The sequence below is a fragment of the Phyllostomus discolor genome, chromosome 5, assembly GCF_004126475.2.
Source record: "Phyllostomus discolor isolate MPI-MPIP mPhyDis1 chromosome 5, mPhyDis1.pri.v3, whole genome shotgun sequence".
Lineage (NCBI taxonomy): Eukaryota > Metazoa > Chordata > Mammalia > Chiroptera > Phyllostomidae > Phyllostomus > Phyllostomus discolor.
This window is the reverse complement of record NC_040907.2, coordinates 15176383-15202375: the sequence shown is the minus strand read 5'-3', so window position 1 is coordinate 15202375 and position 25993 is coordinate 15176383. Positions and strand designations below refer to the sequence as shown.

The following is a 25993-nucleotide window of genomic DNA, read 5'->3' as shown; positions in this document are numbered from 1 at the left end:
AGGAGCATTAAAAATGCAGCATGTTACGTGCCAAGAAAAGAATGGCTAGAATGTGTGGAGGGGCCAGGTACCCCGATATTATCTAGGGCCGAGCTTCCAGCTCCTCTGTGGGCGGCACTGTACGTGGACTGCACAGGTGAAGCGTGGACCTGCCCAGGTGCTGCAGCATGGAGCAGAGTCCAGGCCCGTCAGACCCCAAAACCTGCTCACCCAGGGAGCCCGGTGGGGGTGGGGGTGGGGGTGGGGGAGAGGGGTTGCCTGCAGGTGGCCAGCAGGGAAGACTGAAGCAGAGTCTGCAGGGGAAGGAGGCGCTCCTGGCAGAAGGGGCAGTCGGGTGAGGGCGCCGAGCCGCTGCAGTGTGCTGTGGGGCGCTTCTGGAGGGTGGCACGGGAGCAGGAGCAGAGCAGGTGGGGCTGGATCGAGGGCTGTGAACAGAAGCTTTTCCTCTAGCTTCTCATCAGGGTCTGTGAGGGCGGCTGGTCCGAAACAAGTGGACAACCCAGAAATCATGGGGGGGTTGAGGTTTGAAGGCAGCCTAGGTGGTGCAGCTTTGGTCTCCTGGTGTCCCAGTTCCTGTCACATGGGGTACCGCTCTGGCCCCTGCTCCTTCCTCTGCTGGAAGTGCCGCCTCCCCCGCATATTTCACCTGAAGACTTCCAGCTTCCCTTTCAGGGCCAATGCTCGCTCTGCTAGGGCAGATTTCCGGATTCACTCAGTTGCGATGAGTCTCTCTCTCTCTCTCTCTCTCTCTCTCTCTCTCTCTCTCTCTCTCTCCCTGTCCTCTCGAGGTGGTTTGTATCTCTAGTCTTACATTCCATATTAAAAAAAAATGCGGGTACCAAGCACTAGCTAGTTTTAATGACGACCCTGGGCGGCAGGTATTAGGACCCACCATTTTACAGAAGAAGAAACAGGCAAGGAGGGGCAAAGAGACTTTTGCAAGGACACACAGCTAGTAACTGGGGAAGTCCGTCTGAGTGCACAGCAGAGTGCGGCTGCCGAAGCTGTCACCAGCACGGCTGTCCCTGGCAGCAGGTGGCCACACCCGCAGGAGCTCTCCGGGTCTGTGTCTTCACATGGAAGAGCCCGGACCCCCCCAGAGCGTGGGGGGCAGAGCTGCACTCGTGGCCGGCGCTCTCTGCAGACCGGGAGAGCAGAGCTGGCAGTGCCGAGCCCCACCTGGAGGCGCTAAGGGGGTGGAGGGCATGTGACGGTCCCGCTTAATCTCCCCTAGAACCCTGACAGGCCCCTGACCCAGGCTGCTCAGCCTCCTGCAGGCCATCCCCGGCCGGGAGAGCAGACCCCTCGTGGTCTTCTCAGAGACCTGGGCTTGGGGGTGACCCGGACAGTGGGGTGACCTCCTACAACGCTTGGCCCATTTCAGACCTGACATCCTGGAGTCAAGCCTGTTTCCCAAGGATGCCAGTCACACACGCATCCGATTTCTGAGGGTGCTTTGAAGGGGTGACCCAAGCCAGAACAAGGAGCAGCCGGCTTTGATTTTCAAGGGGAGAGGTGGTTGATCACACACTGTAACCAGTTCTTCCCTGCCAGCTGGAGGGGAAAAAAGGGAGGCCACGTGTTTCCCCCTTTCCTACAGCACCTTTGTTCTAAATATAAGCGTCAACGCCAGCTGCGGGAGCCTCGGGAAGGTTTGCTGGGCTTTCAAAGGCTCCCGGGAGCGGGAGTGGCCACTCTCTGGGTGACTCTGGGAGGGAGCCCTCTGGTCTCCATTTCCTGAGGCTCAGTGGCTCCTCTGAGGCCAAGCAGCGGGCAGAGGTGCTGCAGGGATCATAACAATGACAATGACTACTTTTATTGAGCACTTACTGTGTGCTGGCACTCTGTTGGGTGTCCTCCATGCCTTTCCCCGTTCACCAGCTCCATTAGGAAGAGTGGGTGGTGCCGTGCCCGGCGGCAGGCAGGCAGGTCAGCGGACCGGCCGAGGTCACGCAGCCAGTGAGAGGCACCACGGGAGTTCAGACTCAGGTCTGCGTGGCTCTAAAACTCAAAGGCTTCCCCCACCCCAACCCCCACCATGTGCCTTCCCCAAACTGTGGGGCAGCTGACACTGGGGTTCTGGTGCTGGCATGACCTCTAACCTGCTCTGCACTTTGGGTGACTTGTTTTTTCTGGGCACCAACTTCTTCAGCAAAACGAGGATGTTGGAAAAGACATTTCTAGGTCCCTTCTTGCTCCCCAAGTTTAAGAACACCTGTGTTCCAGAAGGAGCTGGCCAGGGGACAACGGGGCTTCAGTGGCCGGGAGTCCCCGCTCCCTCCTCTGTTCCGATGGGTTGGCTTTGAGCTGGGGGTCTCTTGCGGCTGTTCAGTGCCCTGAGAACCTTCCATTCCCTCGTGCTGAGAGGCCTTAGGAGAAGCTTCAGGTGTGAGGCGGAGGTGGGCAGCCCTTCTACGGCATGGCCAGGGGAGCCGTAGGACTCCCATAACAATCCCAGAATTCCCTGGGCAGCCCAGTGGACCCCCTTTGAGTCAAGGCTTGATGGAATGTCACAGCTGGAAGGGACCTCAGAGGTCATCGGGCCCAACCCCCCCATTTTACAGATGGGGAGACTGAGGCACAGAGGGAGTTAGTGCCAGAGCCAGGGTGTAAGTCCAGGTACCACTTCTCGTTCACTTATTCTCTCACTACCAGACATGAAAGACCCCCTCTTCTGGGAGAGGGGGAGGCAGACCTGGAGACAAACAATTGCAATGTAAGCGGTGAGTATTAGGCAGACGTCTCTTAATTTCCCAGCATTCTCCTGCCCCACGTCCTGCCTTGACAGGAAGGTATTTGGTAGGATTCCGGAATGCCAGCGTTGGAATGGCCTCTAGAGATCTGCTGGGTTTGGGATAGCAAATCCTGGGAATGTGGGAGGCCTGTTTTATTTCCCTGGCCATGGCAGACATCACAAGTAGATTGCCGATGCTCTTCCCATCGAGCCCCCATGAAGCCTCAGTCTTCACACAGAGCTCCAGCCAGGCACTACCAACGGGGCAGAGTTGACAACCAGCTAAATGCTGCCTGCCGTTCCTGAGTAGCTCAGTAGCGTTGTTATGGCAACAGTGTGTCCTCAGCTCCCGCTTGGTGCTGGGCTGTGTTCGAGTCTTAGGTGTACCGTCTCAGGGAACCCTGATGACAGGCCCACCAGGCAGGTAGCAGCACGATCGCCATGGTGCAGATGAGGAACATGAGGTCCCAGGCCCCCAGCGCACTCACAGGGGAGCCCCAGGAAGAAGCAGGTCCCTAGTGCCACGTCCCCCCAACCCCCCGTCCCCACCATGTCCGGCCCTCTTGCAGACGGCTGGGTGTGGGGCAGGTCTTGGCTGTGTCTAAACACCCCCATTTCCCCCATAGACGGCCTCAGTGCAGCTTCACGTTTTATCTTTTCCAAAGGAGAAACTCCAGCCTGAAGCTCTCCGCCCCGCCTCTGCCCCTGCCCCCGAGGCCGCCTCTCCCAGGCCCTGGTCAGTACGAGATCGTGGACTACAACGGCCCCCCCAAGCTGTTCGTCTCCAGCGCCTCGTTCGTGTCCAACACCAGCCGGTGGACGGCGGCGCCGACCCAGCCCAGCCTGCCCGGCCCAGGTCAGGGGAGTGTTTCAGATGATCGTAAAAACCGAGGCTGGAGGAGCTGTTTGTCATTCCTGGGCCATCAGATGCCACTGATTGTAGGCTGTTTGCCAATCGGGTTATAGGGGTGAGAGCAGATGGAGAAGACTTTTCCGCTTACACTTTCAGAGCATGAAAGGTTTTTTTTTAAGGTGAAAGGGCTCTCAGGGCTGATCCCGGCCAGGGATGCACAACCAAGGACCCTGAGTACCCGAGAGGCTCCGAGACAGGTGCCCAGGGGTCTGGGACCCTGACGTTGTCTGTGAACACTGTTTCTGGGGCGTGGCTTTGGCCAGGTTGTCAGAAAAGTCCATGTTCTTAGAAACGCTGAGATCACCGGCCTCTCTACAGGGGGAGGGCCTGGAATGCCGGTCTCAGGGAGCGAGGGGCAGGGTGGGGCACCTCCCCCTGCCCCCCCCAGTGCCTGGCTTGTCGTGAAATGAACTGAGGACTATTCACTGGGGCAGCTCTTCTAAGACACCCAGTTCCATCCCCTCCACACAGGGGAGTGTAAGCAGTGAGCCCTGTCCCCTCTGGGACCTACCTGAGAGCCAATAGCTTGAGGGACTCACTCTGGTGGGTGGTCTCTGTACCCACCGAGCTATCTGTGGCTGTCTGTAGGTCCCCTTAGCTCTTTGTCACCCCTGGCATTGACCAGACCTGGTGGCACGGGCACTGACAGGCATGCCAGTGGGCAGGTGGTGTGGGCGGAGGAAGGCCGAGCTGAGGCGGCTGCCGGGGCTGCCACATTCAGCCTTTCGGTGAGCGTGGGTGCTGCTCCCACCCTGGGGAGGCGAAGGGGGCTTAAGCCCTGTGCTTTCCCCCAGAGGTGTCCGTCTGGCAGGGGAGATACCCTCCCCTCCAAGCACACCAGTGAGGAGGGTGTAAGGTAGACAGGACAGGGAGAAAGTCATCCTCATGGCTCTGGCCTTGGAAATGTAATCGAACCAACAAACCCGCAGAGGTTTGACCTTAACTAAGGTCATCTGGTCAGTCCAGGTAGAAGTCAGTTTGGTTCGGCCAATGCACTAATGTCCCAGACAAGTGGCGAGCTCCGGCTGGTGGTCTCGGAGGCCTGGGGACCTGCGGGCAGCTTTGTCTGACCCTGTTTGGCCCTGTCCCGGAGGAGCTTTCTCTCGGTAGCTTCTCTGTGCTGTGCCTGGTGCGAGACACCCGGTGTGAGACACCCGGCACACCGGGCAGGCCGATTGTCCACCCCAAGGCGGGCTTCCTGGAGCGGCCTCCTGGGCGTGAGCATGTGCGAACATCTGCCCTCTCGGCTCCCGGGGCGGGGGTGCAGACCTGCCTGGACGGCCACGTGCCCCCAGCAGCAGCTCCGCAGCTCACCAGCCGGGCCCTGCACGGCCCCTCAGCCGCCAGATGGGCATCAACAGAGAGTTTCCTGTCTCCTTTCCCATCTCCCCGGTGGTGGTTCCGGTGCCCCATGTGGGTCTGGCTGCTGGGGGCCGGGAGAGCCCGCGGTGTCACGGCTCTTGCTTGTCTGGAAATTTCTGAGCTAAATCCAAACAAACCCCACCAAGCTGACACCTTGCTCCTTTAAGAGTATAGATAGCTTTGCTCAATATATTTTTTTCAAATTTCATAGAAAGATCTTTTGTCAATTTTCTTCTGTTAAAGAAGTTAAAGTGAGTTAAGGAAGGTGGGAAGCCATGTTGGAGTTAGGCATCAGACGGCCTTGGGTGGGAACTTCCTCTGTCTGCCTCCCCGCACGTGTGGGGCAGGGGCGGGCACAGGGGCCCCGCTGGCCTGGCCTCTAGCTCTGACGTAGAAAGAAAGAGACTCCAGCAATTGGCCTGTTCTCTTTCTTCTTCTTTTTTTTTTTTAAATACATTTTATTGATAATGCTGTTACAATCGCCCCCATGTTTTCTCCCCTTTATCCCCCTCTGCCCTGCATGCCCTTCTCACCAGCATTCCTGCACCCCCTTAGTTCATGTCCATGGGTCGTACAGCTCTTCAGCTTCTCTGTTTCCTGCACTATTCTTTGGCCTTTTCTCTCTCAATACTGCCCTGCTCTGTCCCCATAGCCACGTACCAGCCGGAGTTCCCTGGCAAGCAGTCCTTTCTCTACAATGAGGACAACAAGTGGATCCCGGTGCTGTAGAGGCCTCGGAGGGCCTTGGGGAGAGCCCCGGCCACCAGCCACCCCGCCCAGGTTCCCTGGACATTCATTCAGAGAATGTGCCTTTTACCTGCGACAGCTGATGAGCTCCGCCACCCCCGTCTGGTGTTGCAGCTGCGCTGCTGCATTTGTCCTGGCCCCCAGCTGCCTCCTGGAGACTGGGCCCCCGCCCTCGCCGACCCCTCGGCCTCCTGAACAGAAATGAGGAGTGGACAGAGCCACTGGTCCAGCAAACTGTTGCCAGATGTGCAGGTTTTCAACAGCATCTGGGAAGCTTTTAAGATGTGCAGCCTCTTCATTTGAGATGTTCACAACCACATTCCAATTTAAATTTTTTTTGTTCAGGCCAAAGGAAACGCCTCTGCAAGCCATCAGTTGTCTCCTTGGGTGCTAGACAGTCTGGAAGGCCCTTTCAAAGCTGACACTTAGAGCTGTGCCTCTCCTTGCTCCCAGACTCTTAACAGTGGGGCCAGACCCCAGGGTCTCGGCGTGTAGGTCCCTCTGCCCCTGGGGGGCCTTAGCAGGCCGTGGGGCTGGAAGCAGCCTGCCCCATGGTCACTGCGGGCAGAGGCTGGGGACGACGCACCAGAAGACACGACAGGCTCTCCTCCTCCCCTTGAGCAGTGGGGCTGAGCCCTGGCAGGTGAGGGCCGTCCCCCCAGAAGGAGCGCCCTCCAAGTGGGGTCAGGGAAGAAGGGAGCCTGGGAGGAGAGCAGCAGGGCTGTTCTCGGTCTGTGTTCTGGAGAAGACGTGGCTGGAGCTGAGGCCACAAGCTCCGAGGGACTGGGTCGCCTCCGTCCCTTCTTAAGATGATGCAGGCCGCCCACAGCCCCATGCAGCCCCCCCTCCCCCCGTTCTGGTTCCGAAAGCCTGGCTGTTCCTACGGGGCCCTTGGGGGCTGGTGCGGGAACAGCCTGCCCCGGCCCCGGCCCTCAGAGTTCTGGTTGAATTGATCCGAGGGAGGGGCCGTGCATCGGTATCTTTATTCAAGTTCTCAGCATGGTTGTAATGTGTCTGGTTAGGGTTAGGACACGCCGATAGTTTATGAATAAAGTGTTTGCAAATGTGCATGTGCATGCAGATCACTCGGAGAGCTTGTTGAAAAGGCAGATTCCATAGGTCTGGGGTAGGGCCAAAGAATCTGCCCTTTTTTCCCTTTAAAAACATTGAAATGTAGCTGACATAGAACATTATATTAGTTTGAGGCGGAAACATTTCTTACACTCACCCAGGTGGTCCTGATGCTGCTGGCCCCTGGGCCACGCTTAGAGGAGCAACGGTCTGAAAAATACGCCCCATTTTGTTCTGCTCTTCCTCTGGCCTTCCATTTGTCCTTCTCCTCCCCCCCCCTTCATTCTTCCTCCCTCCCTCCTTTCCTCCTTCCTTCCTCCCATCTTCCCTTCCTTCCTGTTTCCTCGTTTACTCACTCATCCCTGCCTGCACGTGGGCTTCCCTCACCCGTGGCTTCCTCCCCTCACCCAGGGACTGTGACTGCTAGGCCGACAGGGGGTGCTCTCCCCACCAGCCAACAGCCACCTTTCTTCAGTGGCCCCCTGCGTGGAAAGGACTTACCTTCACCCCGTCACCCTTTTCACTCTTTGGAGGGAAGGACAGGCCCGGGGTGGCTGCTGTCGGGTTTGGGAGCGGCTCTCCCGGACCCTCTGTGAGGGCAGCACTGCATTCCCTCCAGGCCAGCGGTGCTCTCTCCTTGAGGTCCCGGGGGTCTTTCTGGGCCCCGACAGCCCTCGTCTCCTCATGTGGAGGGTATGAGAATGGCCCGGTGGCTCTGCTGGAGGCAGGAGGTTGTGCAGTGGCTGGGAGCTGCCCGCTCCTTCGCTGAGCTCTGCGGCCGGCTTTGCACTGAGGCTGCCGGTTCCCTGTGCATATTCACCCAGCCACACGCCAGCAGGTTGCAAAGGCTTCACGGCCTGTGCAATTCTGGCGCCTTCAGAGCAGTCGTTCTCGAACTTGATTGCGCAATGTAATCACCAAGGGGTCTTTCAAAGGCCCGGAGGCCTGGGCCCCACCCCTCAAAATTCTGAGTTCATTGTCCCAGGGTGGGATCTGTGCTGACACAAAAGCTGCCCAGTTGATTCCAATGTGCAGTCAAGGGTGACAAGTTCCACCTTCCAGCTTCCCGGCTGGCTCCAGGAGGGGAGGGGGCAAGAAGCTCAGGAAGGAAGGAAATGAACAGACTCGGGGGACCTCAGTGTGCCCGGCCATGTGCCCGTGCTCTGCACCCACTCTGCCGTCTCACCCTCACACATCACGCTGCTCTGGCCACTCGGGTGGTGTCAGAGCAGTGGTGAGGCCTGGAGCAGGGGCAGGGTGCCTGCTCCGGGTGCTCCAAGGGTCCCCAACCCATGCAGGGCAAGCCCTGTCTGAGCCCAAGGCCATGGGAGCCATCAGTACTGATCCTGACTTCAAATTTTGATATTCTGTTCATCGTCAATTTTTCAGTCATTAAACACACAGTTGCACTGAATATCTTGATCACCGAGTCCTGCGCCTTCTCTTCCTTTTGCACCCAGGGCCGGTGCCGCACTTGCCCAGCTGCAGTCCCAGCCCCAGCTCCAGGCAGGGCCTCGGGAGCGAGCGCCGTACACTCTGCTGCCAGGGCTGGAGGCCCCTAGAGACCGCCAGGGTTTTCAGACTGTAAAGAAAATGTTTTGTTCAGACAAAAGTTTGCAAAACTCTCGTCTGTACATGGAGAAAAGTGAAGCTGCCATGATCAAGTCCTAGAGGACACTTGAGAGCTGCCTGCTGTCCTTCCACCCGCATTGTGGTGGTTTCTGAGACCCACCAGTGAACCTGGGGCTCAAAGGTGGTAGTTACGAATGACTCATGTAGACCACACCCCTCCTTGTGTAGCTCAAGAAACGGAGGGCTGGAGGTGGCAGTGTGCTGGTGAGCCAGGAGAGGCAGGGAGGGAGGGAGGGAGGACGGAGTGGTTTGTGATCTGTTCCTTAGGGAAACAAGGGCCTGGGTTTGCAGCATCCGTCAGCTCCCGTGGTGTGCACACTCCCACCGACGTGGGTCTCACTGAGAAGGGACCAGCACAGCGGCTTCCGGGAGCTGGCAGGAGCAGGCTCTCGGGGAGTGGCCCAGCCCGGAGTGCAGGCGCAGAGTGGGCACCAGAACTCGGGTCGCACGGCTCCCAGCCCCGGGTTCTGCTTGCTGGCCCCAAGCAACGAGGTGGTCCTGGGCCCTTCTCCCAGGACGTCTTCATGTCCAGTCAGTGACCCTAAGGTCATCACCTCTAGCCTGTGGGACCACACGACACAGAGATCTGGGCATCAGGAGTCCGCTGCCCTCCAGGCAGGGACCTCCGCTCCTCCAGTGCCCCGCGCTTTCACCACCCTTCAGGTCCGGGGCGAACCGCTCAAGGACAGAGAAGGGGTGAGGCGTTGTCTGCCTCCACCCTCTCCTCCTGAAAGACTTCCACAAGAGGCACAAGTGTAGCATGTGAAGTAATACATAGGAAGAGTTTTATTACTAAACACTATATGAGTATACAAAATGCATAACTGAATAACAACTACAAAAATAGTCCAAGAAATGTGCAATACACATTTTTTGAAATGATAAAAATGTATCCATGAAAAATATAAAATGTTGCATATATACACAATATATACTTATTATATATAACATAAACGAAAACCAGGAGGGAGAAATGTGCACAACGGTGAGCAGACATGGCGGTCAGCAGCAGCAGCCACGCGGTTCTGGCGGACGGGCTCCGTCCGTCCGTCTGGTGTGAAGTCCACGAGCAAGACGCGTGTCCACCACGGTGTCTTCTGAGAGTCATTCACACTGAAAATCAAGACTGTTCAAGTTTAACCGACCAAAGGGTGAGGACTCCTCGGTCTGAAGTCGCTGGAAGAGCCAAGAACGTCAGCTGAGCCCCCGCGGGGGGGAGGGGGCCGCCTCCCCCGCCCGACGGGCGGCTGCCGAGGAGGAAGGTCCGTTGGGTGCGTGAACCAAGGTGACGCCGTCTCTGGCCGAGAAGTCCCTGGCGGGAGTTCCGAGAGCAGATCCAGGCACGAGACGGGGGTCCTATCAGGACCCCTCCGGGCCCCTTCCTGGCCCTGACCTCTGTGACCCCAGGGCCTCTTCCCTCGGGGAGGGCGTTCAAGTAGCAGCGCTGAGGCGTGGGGAGAGGCTGTGGGTGCCCGGAGCCGACCCCGGGTCCTCACAGCTCCTTGAGGGTGATCTGGATCTTGCCGTCGAGCTCCCCCATGTCCAGCAGGAAGGCGACGTGGTTGCTGTAGTGCTGAATGATGTTGTTGTCCATGTTGACCAAGATTCTGGAAGACAAGGGACAGGCTAAACTGTGGGCGGCCCCTTGCTTTCAGGGCCTCTGAGCATCAGGGATGACAGTCATGGCTACTACGTATCAGGGGCCCCAAATATGCCAAGCACCTCACAGACTCTCCCTCTCACCCTCACAGCAACCCGCAAGGTGGGTGTTCACTGTCCCCCTTTGCAGGGGCGGCACAATGCCCATGTGGCCAAGCCGCCACTCAAACCAGGCCCGCCTGCTACCGCGCCCACCTACTGCGCCGGGTGCCTCTCTTAAAACATATGTGTATGGACACGTCTGAGCAACTGTTCACCCGGGGAAGACTTGCTGCTCCTTGGTTACCAGGCCAGACCGAGGACTCGGGCACAGAGCGTGAGTTCACGCCCGGGAGGTGTGGTGGGCGGGCCGGCGTGGCTCCATCCGCCAGAAGATGAGGTGCGTCCCTCGGGGGCGCCTGCCCGAACCAGAGGCAGGTGCCTCAGGAGCCCACTCTCGGCTCCACCCCCGTGAAGCTCAGCCTCGGGGGCGGTGCAACAGACTCGAAGGGCTTGGCCGTCTCCCTCCCCACACCCTTCAGGCAAGCACCTGGGCCCACCTGTGAGGGACAGAGCCTCCGTGGTGGTGGCCCTCTGCAGGGGGGTAAAGCCAGAGCACACGCCGAAGGGCACCCTGATGAAGGCCCCACAGAGAGGTGACCCGACCGATCAGACCAGCTCTCCCTTTGCAATGAAACTGAGCATCTCGTCCACCCGTTCATGGGCCCGCCCCACCAGCGTCTGCTGAGGCTTCTCCACAGGCGGGGCCTTGACGCCAACGGAAACCAGGGCCGAGAAGAGATCCCAGATCCTGTCTGCCAAGCACTCAGACTCTAGCTGGCCCAGGAGGATGACACCCTGTGCCCCTGTCCCTCTAGTTTGTCGGTGGGGAAGCTGCGGCACACGGAAGCCACATCGTTCCCCTCAGGTCACACAGGCAGTAGGTGGCTGAGCTGGGATTTGAATCCAGACTTTCTTCTGCTTCCACTGTATCATGTTTTTTAGAAAGAAAATGCAAAAACCCCACAAATGAAAGAAGTGGCATACATGAGGAAGACAAAGTCCAGGGCTGGGGAGAGCTCAGACGGGGGCTGGATTACTGTGAGAGGGCAGGAGGGTGGGAAGCCCAGGGCACCACTCCTGGCAGGGAGCTGTCTGCTTCCCCAAGTGAGGACCCCACAGGGGGGGTGGCTGCCCTGTCCCCACCACCGCAGGTTAGGAGGGGCAACGCAGGCAGCGGTGAGCACAGCCACCGCCCTGGTTTGGTGGTCTCTGCAGCTGCATCAGGCAGCTGCCGCTTCTCAGAGGGAGGTCTGGGCTCTGGCCCTGGGGCCTGGGTGCTGGCACCGGCGTCTCATCACGGGCCCCTGCTTCCTCCGGTCTCAGATGCAGTTCCTTCACTTCACAGAGGGCTCTCTGGGGGCTGCAGGAGGCCAGGCCCGGGGTGGAGGGGCGGGCGGGGTTTTGTTTGGTTCACAGGGTGCCTGTACTGGTGAGCCTAGGGGCCCGGCGCTATGTGAGTGCCTGCGTGCACAGACTGAAGCCTGCCTGCCTCCAGCCTGCCCCCGGGCCGGGCCCCCGTGGGCCCAGGCACACACCTGTGCACGGGGGCTCCCAGACAGGCCCTTGGACCCCTGCCCCTCAGAGGGCAATGACGGCTGGGCCCTAGAGGCAGGGGCTTGTCAGGAACCGCTGGCCCTGAATGGGGGCCTCTTCACTTGCTAGCGTCTAGCTGTCTTCTGTCCTGGTTCGCATGAAACTGCTGGCCAGCTGCCAGCAAAAACAATGTATTTGTTAATCTTTCGAGCATTCAGTGGTGCTTGTAAGGCTGACTGTATCTACCTTTGTCCAGAGGACCATCGGGAGGGTTCTATGAAAATAAACTAGGTTTATTTTCGCTGTTGAGAACTAGGTTTAGTTCGCTGATGAGAACTTCCTGCTCCTCAGATGAGGAGAGTCTGACTCTGCGGGAGGTGGCAATGAACCTGGCCTCCCCCAAGAGGGTTTTGGGGGACTCTTCTCATTGGGCATCACAGGCAGTCCCAGACCTGAGGCTCCCATGGCTGGGGGTGTGCAAGGGGTGTGGGGTGCCTCTGAAAGGCCGCTGAGTGATGCCCAGGGCTATGACGCTGGCCTGGACACAGCCTTTATTCGCTCATTGCTAGTGGTTAGAGGCAAAAGCAGGAAGCAAGATAAAACAGTGGGTGTGTGCCCAGGCCGGGATTCCTTCTGCCAGCCACTAACTCTGGGGCTGGGACTACCCAGAACCTCAGCTCCCTCCTCTGCAGAAACAGAGACGATCACACTAAACTGAAGGGGTCAGTGAGATGAGCTCCGGGAGTTATCTAGCCCAGCACCTGGCATGTGCAAAGTGCTCCACAAGCAGAAGTTATAATTATGATTTCACCAGCTAGCCGGGCTGAAGGGGAAGGCCTGCAGCTCAGCCAGCGGGGCTAGCGGCTGGGGCATCCTCATGTGCACCCCCACCACCACCACCCCAGACCATACAGGAGGGCCCTGCCCAGCCCCTCGGCCCAGCCCGTGGCGTGGCCTGGGAGGGAGGCCGCTGCAGGCGGGGCCGCAGCAGGGGTGCCGGCACTGGCACCGGACGGGGAGCGGGGCTGGGCTTGTCCGGGCAGAGCAGAGCCTGCCCTCCGCTGTGAGCTGGGTCCCGCTCCCGAGAGTGTGTGAGCCCCAGTTTGAAACCGAAACTTGGAAGAAAAAACACACACACAAAAACACTAGACACATACAACCAAAACCAAACAGATCCTTTCCCAGGGGCTGCGGGGCGCACACCTTCCCCACCCCGCCCTCCGATGGGAAGCTGGGTGGGAACCAAGGAGGCAGGCAGGGCTGGGCCTGCGAGAGGGAGGCTGCCCTGGGCCTAACTGGATGGGGCCTCAGCCTGAGTACAAAATCTGCCTCACTTTGCAGCCTTCTAAAAGGGAGAGGCCACAGACAGGACCTGGGGACAATGCCTCAACACCTTTCGGGGACAGCCAGTAAGAGTAGCCGTCCAGGGTCGGAGCTGTGGACGCAAGGCTGGGGCTGTTTCCCAGAGCCCCGGGCCTGCATCCGCTGGGCAGGGCATGACAACGGCCATTCCTCACTGCCCGGGGGCCCCAGGCTGGGCTGGCGGGGTGACCTAGGCAGCAAGGGCTCTGACCGAGGGACTGAGGCCTGGAAGGGCAGTCACCATGTTGTCCCCACCTCGCCCTACCCAGGGGTCCCCCGGGAAGAAAACGAAGAGTGCTGTGGTCCTTAGCACAAACCCCCAGGAGCCCAGGGTGGGCGACAGGCACTGCCTGGCCCCCCCGAGGGTACAGCTCTACTCCCCCACACTGGGTGCAGACCTGCAGGTGAGGGGGCCGGGGGAGCATCCCCGGTGGGGCCCCCTCTCCACCACGCCCAATCACATTCCAGATACACGGCCAGCCACTCCCTCCTGGGCACCCTGACTCAGCAGGGAGCCCCGCCGCCGGGCCCTGTGCCGCCGAGACTCTCCCCTGCTGCTCCTGCCCCTGAACACTCCTACCACCTCTGGGCCTCCGTTTCTCTCCCTGCGAAGTGTGGGCCGCAGGGCGACTGTGAGGGTTAAGTGAGATACATTTAGCGCACTATCTGACAGGAGTAGGTGGTCAAGTGAATGACAGTCCCTGTCGTCATCATTACAATCAAATGACTTGGTTATCCAGCAGCCCTGGGACTTGAACCTGAGTCTCCTGACATGTGGCCCTGCACTTCCCCCGGTCTCCCACTCCTTTCCTTCCCAACAGCAATCCCTGTCTGGTCTCTTTAGGGGGTCCTGGCCTGACTGGGAGCGCTCTACCCAACTCCAGACCCCCTAGTCCTCTCCACAAAGCCAAGTACAGACACCACGCAGCCCTGAGCAGCAGGGCTATGCCAGTCAGAGTGGACCTGCTGCGAGCCCCCTGAGGCAACGCTTTACAGGAAACCGGCAGAGAGGGGTGGGGGGAGGGGGAGCGGCAGTGGGCACTTACCCCCGCTTGCACTTCTTGTAGACCTTGTAGATGTTCTCTTCGGGGAGCCCGTACTTCTCGGAGATCTGGAAGAGAACGGCAGGGTTCATCAGCTGCTGCCCCGAGGGGGTGTGCAACATTCTTTTATATCACGACTTCGACTTTCCTAATTATGAAGGTAATACATGCCCAGATTGTGGGAAGATACAAAGAAGAAAATTACAATCATCCATAATCCTGTTTCCCAGAGATAATAACCACCAACATCTGGATATAGTCCTTCTCGTCATTTGGCCATGTATATGGGTATTTGTATATTCTACATAGGCAGGTTTACTTATCCCTGTATGTTATAAGCCTTCCCACATCACAATAAACAGCATGTTCAGTGGCTATAAAATCTCCCAAAGGGCACCTCCACCTCCCTCCGCCCCAGGCTGACGTCAGAGGTTTGCTCCAGTGCGGAGGGCGCCCCTTCTGCCAGCTGGCCAATTCTGTGCAAACTACTCGTAGCAGCGGCTACAGTGCATAGCTCCCAAGGTGGCCGGAAGAACTGAATGAAGCGGTCCACGTAAAACCCTTAGGACAGTTCCTGGTAGGTACTGAATGAATGGTCAACACTCAGTCCGTGGCCATGTTAGTACTTCAGAAGGGCAGCAATAGGGATGCTTCCGCCCTACGGTGGTGGGGGTGGGGGTGGGGGCGGACAACTCAAACATTTCCTCCTTCCATCAGGAATCAGTAATCCCATTTGATGGGCGTGGATGCTGAGCTCGAAGAGGCTAAAGCACTGCCCAGGCCCAGCCTAGAACCCAGGTTCTAAAACCTGGAGCTCCTTCTACAGATGAGGGAGCTGCAGCTGGGAGGCTGCAGGCGCCTGCCGGCACCCACTACGCCCATCAGCCACTTCTGCCCAGGGCGCCTCGAGTCTCCGCTGGGCAGACGCAGCTGGCCTGACCCCAGCTTCTCCACGTGGGGCTGCAGAAGTCTTACTTTGCCGAATCTCAGCTTCCTCGTTTGTAAAATGGGGTGATGGGGTGCTAAGAGGAGGTACCAACAGGGCCCCCGGCCCCCAGGGGAGGGCCCAGTCAGGCTGCCTTGAAGGGCAGAGAACCTCAGGCCAACGGCTTCAGGCTGACAGTGTCCTCGCTGGGCCTCTTAGGACGAGGAGCAGGTTCAGCTCCTCGGTTATTCTCTGCTTTGACAGAGATCCCTCCGGGCCAGAAAAATTCCTGGGCTGTCTTAATGGTGACGTGGCTGGAAGCTACCAGGAAGCTCTCAGGTCAGTGTGAGCAAGAATTTAGGAACTTCCTAACCGTAAGTTCCATAGAGACAATGTGGGCTGCCCTGTGAGCTAACAGCTCTGCGTCCCAGGAACTGTACCCGTCACGAGTGGGCGGGCGCCCACTGGGGAGAGCCAGTGCCGAGGGAGCTCAGGCACTAGCCGGGGGAGCTGAGCCTTTCAGGTACCAGTGAGTCTGTATTCAAATGACCCAAATGAGACTGAGCATATTTAAATGCCACGGAATGGCCTTTTGCAAGCCCAGCTTCCTGGGGCTGGCGCCAAGCAAGGCTGACGATCTGTGAAGAGAACAGGAGAGCAGAGCAGGGTGGACAGAGGCTGGGCCAGAATCCCAGCTCCGCCACTTCTGGTCACCTGGGCAAGTCACCTGGCCTCTGTCTGGGAAGCCTTCTCCTCCTGGGAGAGGAGGAGCTAATGACAGTGCCCAGTCTTCAGGGCTGTTAAGAGAAGGGGCAGAGCTGGCCCGTGCAGCGTGCCTGCACAATGCCGGGCACTGTGTGGGTCTTCAAAGGGCAGATAATGTTATAATCTGATTCATGTTGTCCTTCTGCAGCCTACGATCTGGCTTTTCTGAGTGGTTTGACCTTTAAGTACATCTGGCCCTGCTGAGGCTGCTTGCTTGGTTTTTTGTTGAGCCCCAAAGCTGCCCTGGGTGTTGTCCAGGGCTGTTCCACCTGCTCTCCGGTGGTTTGGGAGGTGGAGGTGAGGGGGTGTCTCCTGCCAGTGCCACCTACCCCCTCAACCCCAGCCAACCATAACCTACAGGAATGAGGCCCCTTGGGAAAGAAAAAAGTGTCTCCGGGACCTAGCCTTTTTGGGTTTCATTCCCATTAACACAGAAACAGGTTTGCAAAGCCAACAAAAAGCCCCGGCCTGTCAGACAGCAGCCATCAGATTACGGAGGATTTATGGGGTGTGCGACACCCGGGTGGAGCCAGGACTCTGGCCGCCAGATAACATCACTGAGGCACACCCCGCCCCTGCCCCCCTCCACCGGCCCTCCCCAGCGAGGCAGGCCAGGGGGGCCACCGCAATGCCGAGCAAGCTTCCATCATGTTCCTTCCCAGAGCCTTCCTGTGGGAAATCAGAACGGTGTGGCAAAGCGTGAAGAAGCGTGTGCGCAGGCGCACAAGGGGGGTTCTGGCCAGCAAGGCGAGGTCCGCAGGCGCTTACCGCGTTCCTCAGCCCCTTCAGGTCCGGGGTCTTCAGCATGAGCGCGTCGAACACCTCCTCGGTCTCCCTCCGCACGTACAGCAGGACTGAGGGGAGAAGCAGTCACTTTTAGGGTCACTCCGGGAGGGGAAATGAGCCTGGGGGTACCGCTCGGGGTGGGGGCATCTTAAAAAATAATACTCTTTTTTTAATATAAGATTGATTTCTGCAGAAAAAGCCCGTCCTTGCGGAGGGTCTGCACGCAGCTGGGCGACCCCTGGCTCTGCAGGCGCCACCCACTTGCTCGCACTGTGCCGACCTAGGCAGGTGTGAATCCCCGCTGCCCCCCTCCGCCCGCTGTGTGACCTGAAGAGGTTATTTTAACATCACTGAGTCCCATTTCATCCAAACAGAAAACAGAGGTGGAACCCACGGTGTTGCTGTGGGAATTATCAATATGACATTTGGAAATGCCAAGTGCAAGGTAAGGCTCAGTTAAGGTCACCGGAAGCTTCAGCCTCGGCCCCCAGGGGTTTAGGGGTGTCCTCCACCCCCAGGAAATCACAGATTTGGAGTGTCTGAGCCAGAAAGGCAGCTATGGGAACCCCACCCTGCTCCCACCTCCATCAGAGACAGCGAGGGGACCTGTCCAGCATAACCAGCCTGTCACCTCCACCGGCTGCCCCAGGACACCCACGTCCAACAAGGTCAAAGGTGGTGGGACCCCTCCAGCTCTGTGACGGTCCCTCTAAGCACCTTGGGTGCCCTCCTTACCCCTCCTCCCATGCTCTTATCTCGGCCCAACCCCAGCTCTGGGGCCTAAGCAGCCCCTCGTTGGGACGGCTGCTGCCTGGGCCAGGACCAGTGGCCAAGGCTTTGGGGAACGCCCACGGGGGCCAGGGGCAGGGTGGGCTCAGGCGACAGAGGGGTGGGAGTGAGGCTACCTCTCTGCAGATCGTCTTCCTTGGCCTGTTTGGAGGGCAGAGGCTCGAACTCCTCAGCAAAGGGCAAGCAGGCACGCTTCAGAGGCAGCCTGTGGGGCGGCAGAGAGGGCTCATCAGGAACCCAGGGGAAGAAATCCCGGAGTGCAAAGGGCCCATGAGCCTCAGAGGTGAAGGAGACCCCCCCAAGCGCAGGCACAAAGCAGCGGAGCAGTGGTTAGAGTAGCATGTTCTGGAGTTAGACTGCCTTGGTTCAAATCCCAGCCTTGCCTCTCACTAGCTGGGTGACTTGGAGTAAGTCTCTTAGCCTCTCAGCTTTCCCATCTATAAAATGGGATGACGATAGAGTAATGACAGCATTTCATGAGGCCGCGGGGCTGAAGGAGACGCTGTGCCTGCTGTCCAACAGCGTGTGGCCCGCAGGAGGGCTGCAATGAACAGGGGCCACTGTTGCATCATCAACATTAAACTCTGCAAGAATCCGACTGGATGTGAGTCCGTGGGAGGAGGAAGGGTTGTGGGCTTGAACTGAAGTAAGACTAAGGTTCCAGCCTGTCCCTGCTACTTAAGAGCTGTGTGACCTCGGGCAAGTCACTTAGCTTCTCTGAGCCGCAGCTTCCTTCTCTGTAGGTGGAGCACTAACCCCTGTTGGCCTGCCTCACTGAGCCCGTGGGGAGGGGAGACATGATTCGGTGTCAAAACACCTTAGGAAAAGCACCTCCTGTTTATAGGGACGAGACTGGTATCAACAAATGATTTTCTAAAGTGCTCCCCATTTACAAAGATTCATCTCCACTCCACTGCTCCTAGCAGACTCGTCCCCACAGGCCACCTTCCTCATCTGACAGATTTCTGGGCTGAGGCCGAGGGACCTGAAGGGACTGTGGCTGACACAGGGAGGGTGAGGCCCTTCCAGGCCCCTCCCAAGGAGGCGGGGGGGCTCCGGCCCCCCACCCCCATTCCTCCAGCACAGCGTCCCCTCCTCACCCTCCAAATCTGCATCCCCATCTCTGAGACTTTTTCTTTCCCCTTTTACAAGCAAATGTCTCGCCAGAGATTCGCCAGCTTTTCACATAAAACAAACCCATAAAAACCCAGGCAGTTTCAGTGAGAAGGGAGCATGAATCTAGGAGCTTGGGGTTGGGGGCAGAGTCCCCGTGGCCGCTTCCCCTGAGCCCAGCCCTCGGCTTGGGGAGCAGCAGAGGGAAGGGCAGGTGGGGGCAGGGAGAGCAGTGAGGGGGGCCAGGCAGGGAGGCGCGGCCCTGGGCTGTTGTCTCCGTACCTGCCGGAGCTGCCCTGTCCTGCCGAGGGCACCGCCTGAAATGAAAAGAGGAGACATTGTCCATCACAGGCAGGAAGACGAGAGGAGCCCTGAGCTGCGGGAGGCTTTAGGGGAGGGACGGCCTTTGGCTGGGACAGCGGAGGGAGACTCCGTCTCAGTGCCTCCCGGTCCGTGATGCTCAGGTAACAACCCCCGTGAGCCAAGGTCCTGGGTTGAAAGGAAGCATGCCACCCCCACCCAGGTGGTGTGAGTCAGGGACTCAGTGACACAGGAGGTGTCTGAGCAGAAGTGCTGGCAGGAGCGGGGAGTCCCACCCGAGCCCCAGCACGCCCAGGAGGGCTGCCCTGCAGCAGGTGACTAGCTGTGGGAGCTCAGGCAGGGGCCCTGCACCGCTGCCTGGTGCGTCCCCACCAGCGCCTTAGAGGGGCCACTGAGGCCCAGAGAGGGAAGAGAGCCCCTGAGAAAAACCCCGGCAGGAGGCACTCAGGATTCAGGCTCCAGACTCGGGGTCTCCTCTTCCGGCTCCCTGCCTCCCGGAGGGCCTTCCCCTCCCAGGGCATATATGCAAAGACTGGTCCCCCTGCCTCCCCACAGCTGAGCTGTTGTTAGCCTGGCCACGGGGCCCTCAATCTCCAGGGCTCATCCCCCCACTCGGCCTCTGGCTGGGGAAGGAGAGCGGGTCAGTGCAGCCGCCTGTGCTGTGCGGGCCACGGCACCGACCCTGGGGCAGAGTGACAGGAAGGCGGTGGGCATGGGAAGGGCTTTAAAAGTGTGCCAAGGGCGACACCAGCATCGGCGGCTCTTCCAGCCCCATAATGTGTCTCGGACCCTAAAGGCTGTTTCTTGTTTCTGCCCCCAGCACCCCCTGAACAGTGGTGAGCTCCAACTCAAGGGAAGGAAATTAACGTGGAAGCAAACCAGCAGACAAGCTCTGGGACCCTGATTCTGCCACTGACTTGTTGTGCGACCTTGTCCGGAAAAATGGGGACAACCGGTCTCTGCCTCCAAGGGTGGCTGTGAGGGGACCTGAAAGGGCGCATTCAGGGCTGGGCCCAGCGTGCCCGGCACATGCCGGCACTCGATGAATGGCTCCTGGCTTGCGGGGGTGTGTAGCCAGCGGTGCAGGGCACCGATCCTGCAGACAGCTTGCCTGGCTCCAGCTCCGCCACTGCCTGTGTGACTTTGGGGGCTCCCGGTGCCTCAGTTTCTACCCCGCAAATCCAGGGAGAACAATACGACCCACCTCCCAGGGGTGCAGCGAGGGTGAGAGGGGCTGGTGCGGGGGGAGCCCCGAGCCTGGTGCACAGGGAGTGCTCTTGAGGGCGCCCGAGACGGTTGTTACCCTCCCAGCTCTGGGGGGCTGCACTCGAGTCTGGGGCTCAGCCCTCAGAAACCGCCCCTGTGTCTGCTCCAGGCAGAGACGTTCTGACGGCCCTAGAGCCCATTCCCTCGTTAGCGTTCTCCTCTTGAGGAGAAAAGGTCCCCGAAGGTCTGGGACCACATTTGTATGTTCGTTTAGTCTCCTGCGATTCAGTGAAGGTGCTTTCATTTTGACGTGAAGAATGTTAGGACCCATCAACATCTAAATGGGTCGGGACTGGCCGAGTGGCAGGTCGCCCCCCCCCCCCCCCCCCACTGGCCTGTGCTAAGGCAGGCCCCACCCAGGGGCCGGGATCCTCTCTCAGCCCAAGGCCCTCACCCCTCCAGGACGCTGCAGGCCGGAGAAGTGCACGTTGGGAATGAACAGCACCGGCGGGGTCTCCAGGTCAGCCTCAGGCCGCAGGTAGGTGGTCTCATTGCCCCTGAAGCCGGACAGCAGGCAGCCCTTGATGCCTGATGGGGAAAGGGAGGCACCGTGACCTGAGGTCCCACCATCCATGTCCCCAATGGAGGTTGGGGACCTCCTCAGTCTTCTTCTCCCCCCTTCACCCCAACCCACCCGGCCCAGTTCTCCACTCGGCCCCACTGACCGTTGTTGCCAGACTCGGGGCACTTGACTTTCCTCCGGAACTGCTTCCGCTCGTCATCCCGCATCTTTCTCTCGGCTCCCTGCGGGAGAGGAGGGGGAGACGGTCACCAAGTGTCTGGGGAGGGACTGGCTGCTTTGCATCTTAAATATGGCCAGCCTTCTGGTGCTGCTTTCTACCCGGAGACCAGGAGGTAGGAAGGTACCGACGCCTGGCCCAGCCCGGCCCAGCCGGTCCTGCCCAGCCCAACACCAATGCAGAGAGAGGGAGGGAGAAGAAATGGAGTCAGAGGGAGTTGAGAAGAAAGAGAGACGTGAAAGAGGGAGACATGGAGAAACATCTACAGAGCTCTAGAAAGACATCTTCGGAAAGGGATGAGATAGGAATGAAGACAGACAGAAAAGACGTACATAGAGAGACCAAGACAGACAGATGGTGCGCACGTGCACACACACAGGGAGAGAGAAGGAGAAGGAGCGGGGGGGAGAGAGAGAGAGAGGGAGGGAGGGAGAGAGGGAGGGAGAGAGAGAGAGGGAGAGAGAGAGATGTTCAGAGAGCAAGCAGAGAGAGAGAGAGAGAGAGAGAGGGAGAGAGAGAGATTCAGGGAGCGAGCACAGAGAGGAACACACACCCCCTGAGCGGCCGGGGAGGCTGCCGGCCGCTCCCCCTCCCGGGGCCCGCAGAGGGTCACCTTGTCACAGAAGATCTTGATCTGGCAGACAGCACGGTGTACCAGGCGCTCGGTGCCCGAGCCACAGTCGTAGGTGTCAATCTGCAGGTTCAGGGGGACACCCTTCACCCCCTTCTGCGAGGAGAAGTCTGTGCTGAGGCAGTTGACGCCGATGAACACCTGGGGACAGACGGGGAGCTGAGTGAGCAGCCTGCCCACGCCCCCAGCGCTGCTGCCCCGCGGTCCCCTTTGCTGAGCCCAGTGTGTGCGTGGGGCGGGGGCGGTGCCTGTCACCTCTCACTGCCCTGGGAGGCGCACATCACCTCTCTTACAGAGGGGGGCTGGTGCTCAGGAGCGGCAGCTGCCCAAGGTCACTCAGGGAGGGTGTGGGGGAGCCAGGGTTTGCACCCAGGGAGCCACGCATGCTGAGACTGCCAGGGGCAGCCCAAGGGAGCAAGGCCCTGAGAGGGAGATGCCGTGGGCACTTAGAGTCAGGGGCCTCCTTTTCCTGCAGCTCAGAGCGAGGCGGCAGAGAAGCCTCCCAGCTTCAGGAGACCACTGTCCTGCTGCGCCTGGGCCACAGCGAGCAAGACCCTGCCCCTCTGCACCCGACCACCAGCTCCAGCCACCCCGGGACCGGTCACCGCCCTCCACAGCCGAGGAAACGGAGGCTCTGGGCAGGCACGAGACTTTCTGACGTTTCCACAGGCGGGGTGGCACAGTGGAAGGAGCCTGGACATGGGGCCACCCAGACCTGGGGTGGGACGCTGGGCTCCGCCACTCACTAGCCATGTGGCTTTGGACAAGACAACTGCTTTAACCACATGGAACCCAGTCTCTTTAGCTGCAAAATAGGGACAACTAAACCTATCTCGTGGTGCTGGGAGGATATGCGGATTGCCTGCAAGGCTTGGCACGCAGTAACGGCTGGGCACGCCTAGCTGTTGAGTGGGGCAGCCGGGGTCTCACCCTGCAGCCTGTGCCTGACTGAGGGCAGCCTGGGGCCAGCCTCGGCCGGGTAGGCCCCAGCCAGCTGGCCCCTGTTCTTTGGGACATTTCCCTTGGAAATGACTCTGACCTGAACAGCAGGGGTGGGGTGTGAGCAGACCCCCTTCCTTCCCAGGCCGTGGGGGCCCTGGGCACATGCCAGACATACCTCCCCCCAGCCAGCTCAGCCCTACTGCAGCCCCCACCCAGCTCACACCTGAGAAAGACCCAAGCCTGGGGGCTTAAGAGGCTGTGAGAAAATCCCAACCGAAACCCACCTCTCCCTTCCCACGAAACTCTTTCCCCACCTCCTGAACTGGAGGCCTCAGCTCCTCCTCCTGCTCCTGGCGTCTGTTTGAATAATAATAATCCCTGCCTTTGTGTTTTCAGAGCCCCTCACCTCCATTTTCCCTGGCTCCCTGGACAGGTGGGGAGACAGGGATTAGCTCCCAGCCTGTCCAAGGCCAGGAATGCCCTTGCCATGAACTGGACCCAGACCTGCTCTGGCGGAGGAAACCCAGGCTGGGGAGGGGAAGGGACAGAGGAAGGCAGGGGTCGGCCAGCCCCTGCCTCTCAGGCCAGTGAGTGCCCTTTGCACGATGCCAGCTCTCCAAACAGAAAACCGAGACACCGAGAGCCCAGAAGCACACGGTACGCTGGAGGCTGGCCTTAAGCACTCAGTGGCTTAATTGCTGGTATGAAAAGAATCACCAGAGGCTCTGTTTCGCAGGCCTTCCTGATGGGTTTGGCCGCGTGCCCGCCTCTGAGACAGAAGTGGTCTCGTGGCGTCTTCGCCACAACCCCAGGAGGCAGATCACTGCGTCCTCCCTTTGGGCCCAGGAAGGGAGGTGACTGGGATCTCAGGCCTCGTCTCTGGACCCCCAGGCATCTCCCCTGCAACTGCCCTGCGAGTCAGGAGACCTGGTGTCACCGGCCGCTTGCTGTGTGACCTCGTGCTGGGCTCAGGTTCCCTCTCTGGTAAATGGGTGGGCTGCCCACGGACCACAGCCGCCGCTCCTGAGCCAGGCTGTGCTCTACCTTTCTCTGACCTCACGTGACCCTCCATCCGCCGGACAGTTGGCACTACGATGACACCTCAGTTTTAAAGCCACAGCACCAGCCCAAGACCACAGAGCTGGGATGTGGACCCTGCCTTTCTGGCCTCAGAGCCTGTGCTTCTCGACCACTCTCTCCCCCGCCTCCTCCATCGGTGCCCCCCAAGGAGCAGAGCAGCTGCCACCATCCTGGGTGCAGGCAAGCCCTCTGCCCGGGGCGGCGCCTTCTGTGGCCCAGCCTGGCCCCCAGCACTGACCTTGGCCTCCTCGCTGACATTCCACACGAAGGACAGTGCATTATAGGCCACCTCCTCAATGTGCTGCACGGTGTTGAAGTTTTCTTTGCAGTCAGCTGCAATTCGAGAGACCAGATGGGCAGTCAGGAGGGAGGGGAGTTGCGGACACCACGGGGGAGAGGCGTTTAGAAGCTGGGTCCCGCTCCTGCAGGGACTGACGTACTTTCCCCTGAGAACCACGTGTCAGTCCAGAGAGGAAACCCTTCTTGTGCCCTGGGTTACCGGCGGGAAAACCCGGGCAGCAGATTGGCCCAAACCCTGGAGGGAGTCTCTAACTCTGCCGCCTGGGCCAAGGCCTTCGCTGTTTCAGGGTGAAGGTTATGCTTTCACTGAGACTGTGAGTCAGGAGGTCCTTCGGGTAAAGCAGAAGGAACAGTTGCAGTGACAGTGACGGGAACAGCAGTGGTGCCAGGACTGCTAATGCTGAACCACTGAATTGACGGGGAACAGACAGCCGTACCACTAGCACTTAGGAACCTGTGCAGTATGGCGAGCCCCTGGTTAGTCCTCACAGACGATGACACGTGAGGAAAGTGAAGCTCAGAGAAGCTCGGGCACTTGCCCGGGGTCCCACAGCTAACAAGCAAAAGGGGCGGAGCTCCACTCTGTCTGGTTCTGGAACCCTGGCTCCAAACCACTGCACTCTCTAGCCTTTCGGATAAGTCGCCAGGTTGTCCCCGTCTGTATCATGTCCTCCGGCACACACTGCTCCAAGGCAGAAGCAGGGCGCCAGGCAGGCGGGGCGGCTGGCCTTGCTCCGTTTGACAGTTGAAGAGTTTGAGGCTCAGGAAGGAGCGGTGACAGAGGCCACACACCCGGAAGAGACCGATGGAGCCAGAACCAGGAGGCCTGAGCCGGTCTGGTCTCCCACCCATCAGGGGCCTGGGGCAGGGACAAGGCGGCACACACAGAGAGCCTGCCCCCGCCCCTGGATTTCTGACAAAGCTTGCATCCCAGCTCCCAAAACAGACCTGGCCAGGGCCCGCCTCAAGCCTTTCAAATCACCAGCGACCTGCCACACTGTTATCTTATGCATGTGTGAGGAGCAGCCCGCATCCCAGGGGTCTTTTATCTGACACAGCTGGGACCCCCAGGCCCTGTTTATCCCAAAGCACACGGAAAAGGGGCCACCGCTTCCAGACAACAGATGCAAATCCCTGCAAACCCACAGATTTTGACCCGGAGACAGGGGGCGGGCAGGAAGCTGGGGTCAGAACTAAGTCCTGCAGAGGTCAGGGGCTAGAGAAAAGGGGCACAGAAAGAAAGGGTGTGATGGGGGGGAGGGGTGTGAGAGAGAGAGAGAGGCTGGGACGGGCGCTGGGGCCGGCTCTCACCCACGTCGATGACCCGCTGCTTGGCGGTGGGTTGCCGCGAATGCCAGTGTTTCCAGAACCGCAGCTGCTCCACCGGGACCTTCTCGTTGTCGAAGACCACCATCACCACGCTCTGCAAAGCACAGCAGCCGTGTGACCCCCAGCCCCGGGAAAGGCCCCCGCTGTCTGCGTCCCTTCCCTGAGCTTGGCGCCAGTGGCCCTGCCCTTTTGCCCCAGCGTCCGCCCCTCCCTGGCAATGGGCAGTTATCCCACAGTGCCCTCTCCCTGGGCCCCTGGCAGGCCAGGCTGACCTGGCCATCCAACCCCCTCCCAAGCTGCTCCAGGTCCAACGCACCTTGACTTTGTTGGAGGACAAGGCCAGGCCTTTGCCGCCTCCTGGGGTCCGCAGGGTAATGGGGTAGAACTGGCCCTTGTTAAGGTAGGCCATGGGCGACTCGCCTGCCTTGATGTGGATGGCTTTGGGGGAGCCCAGGGTGTACTCGAAGTCACTGTGAGGAGGGAGAGGACAGGAGGGACAGGACAGTGAGACCGGGCTCCCAGGCGAAAGCTCTCCAGAGGCCAGTGGGACAGGAAGCCTGAGGCTCTGCTGTGGACTTGCTGTGTGACCTTGGTAAGTCACTCTACCTCTCTGGGCCTCAGTTTCCACATCTTGGGGGGGTTCTATTTAATGGCTTTGTTGAGTCACCATCCTGCTGCATAACAGATAATGGAACGCAGAGAGACCTTGGAGAGGTGACAAAGCCACAGGGCAGACTGGGGGCAACAGAGCCTTGGTTTTCTAACAGGGCGCTGAGATCGGAGCCCAGGAAAGGGATGTAGAAATCATTCTTTTTGTGCCTTTTCTCTTATATATCTTCACTCGCTGATTTTCACTCACGATAATGCCTGGTTTGAGGACAGTGAGAGGTTCTGTCTGCAGCCCCCTG

At 59.4% G+C, this 25993-nt stretch overlaps 2 protein-coding genes across 2 annotated transcripts in view; one reads left to right on the top strand and one right to left on the bottom strand.

Annotated features, from left to right (window-relative positions):
• STPG1 (sperm tail PG-rich repeat containing 1) overlaps positions 1-6563 on the top strand; it is a 40322-nt gene extending 33759 nt beyond the window's left edge. The window contains exons 8-9 of the mRNA XM_028514234.2: positions 3400-3590; positions 5662-6563. Coding sequence (XP_028370035.1) covers positions 3400-3590; positions 5662-5738 — 268 coding nt within the window. The 3' untranslated portion in view covers positions 5739-6563. The remainder of the gene's footprint in view (positions 1-3399; positions 3591-5661) is intronic.
• A 3142-nt stretch (positions 6564-9705) lies between these two features.
• The window catches only part of GRHL3 (grainyhead like transcription factor 3), a 33020-nt gene continuing 16732 nt past the window's right edge, over positions 9706-25993 (bottom strand). Inside the window, exons 6-16 of the mRNA XM_028512882.2 lie at positions 25402-25555; positions 25068-25179; positions 23695-23789; positions 21417-21575; positions 20729-20807; positions 20458-20591; positions 18759-18793; positions 17480-17568; positions 16557-16642; positions 14102-14166; positions 9706-10066 (exon numbers count right to left, since the gene is read on the bottom strand). Coding sequence (XP_028368683.1) covers positions 9952-10066; positions 14102-14166; positions 16557-16642; positions 17480-17568; positions 18759-18793; positions 20458-20591; positions 20729-20807; positions 21417-21575; positions 23695-23789; positions 25068-25179; positions 25402-25555 — 1123 coding nt within the window. The 3' untranslated portion in view covers positions 9706-9951. The remainder of the gene's footprint in view (positions 10067-14101; positions 14167-16556; positions 16643-17479; positions 17569-18758; positions 18794-20457; positions 20592-20728; positions 20808-21416; positions 21576-23694; positions 23790-25067; positions 25180-25401; positions 25556-25993) is intronic.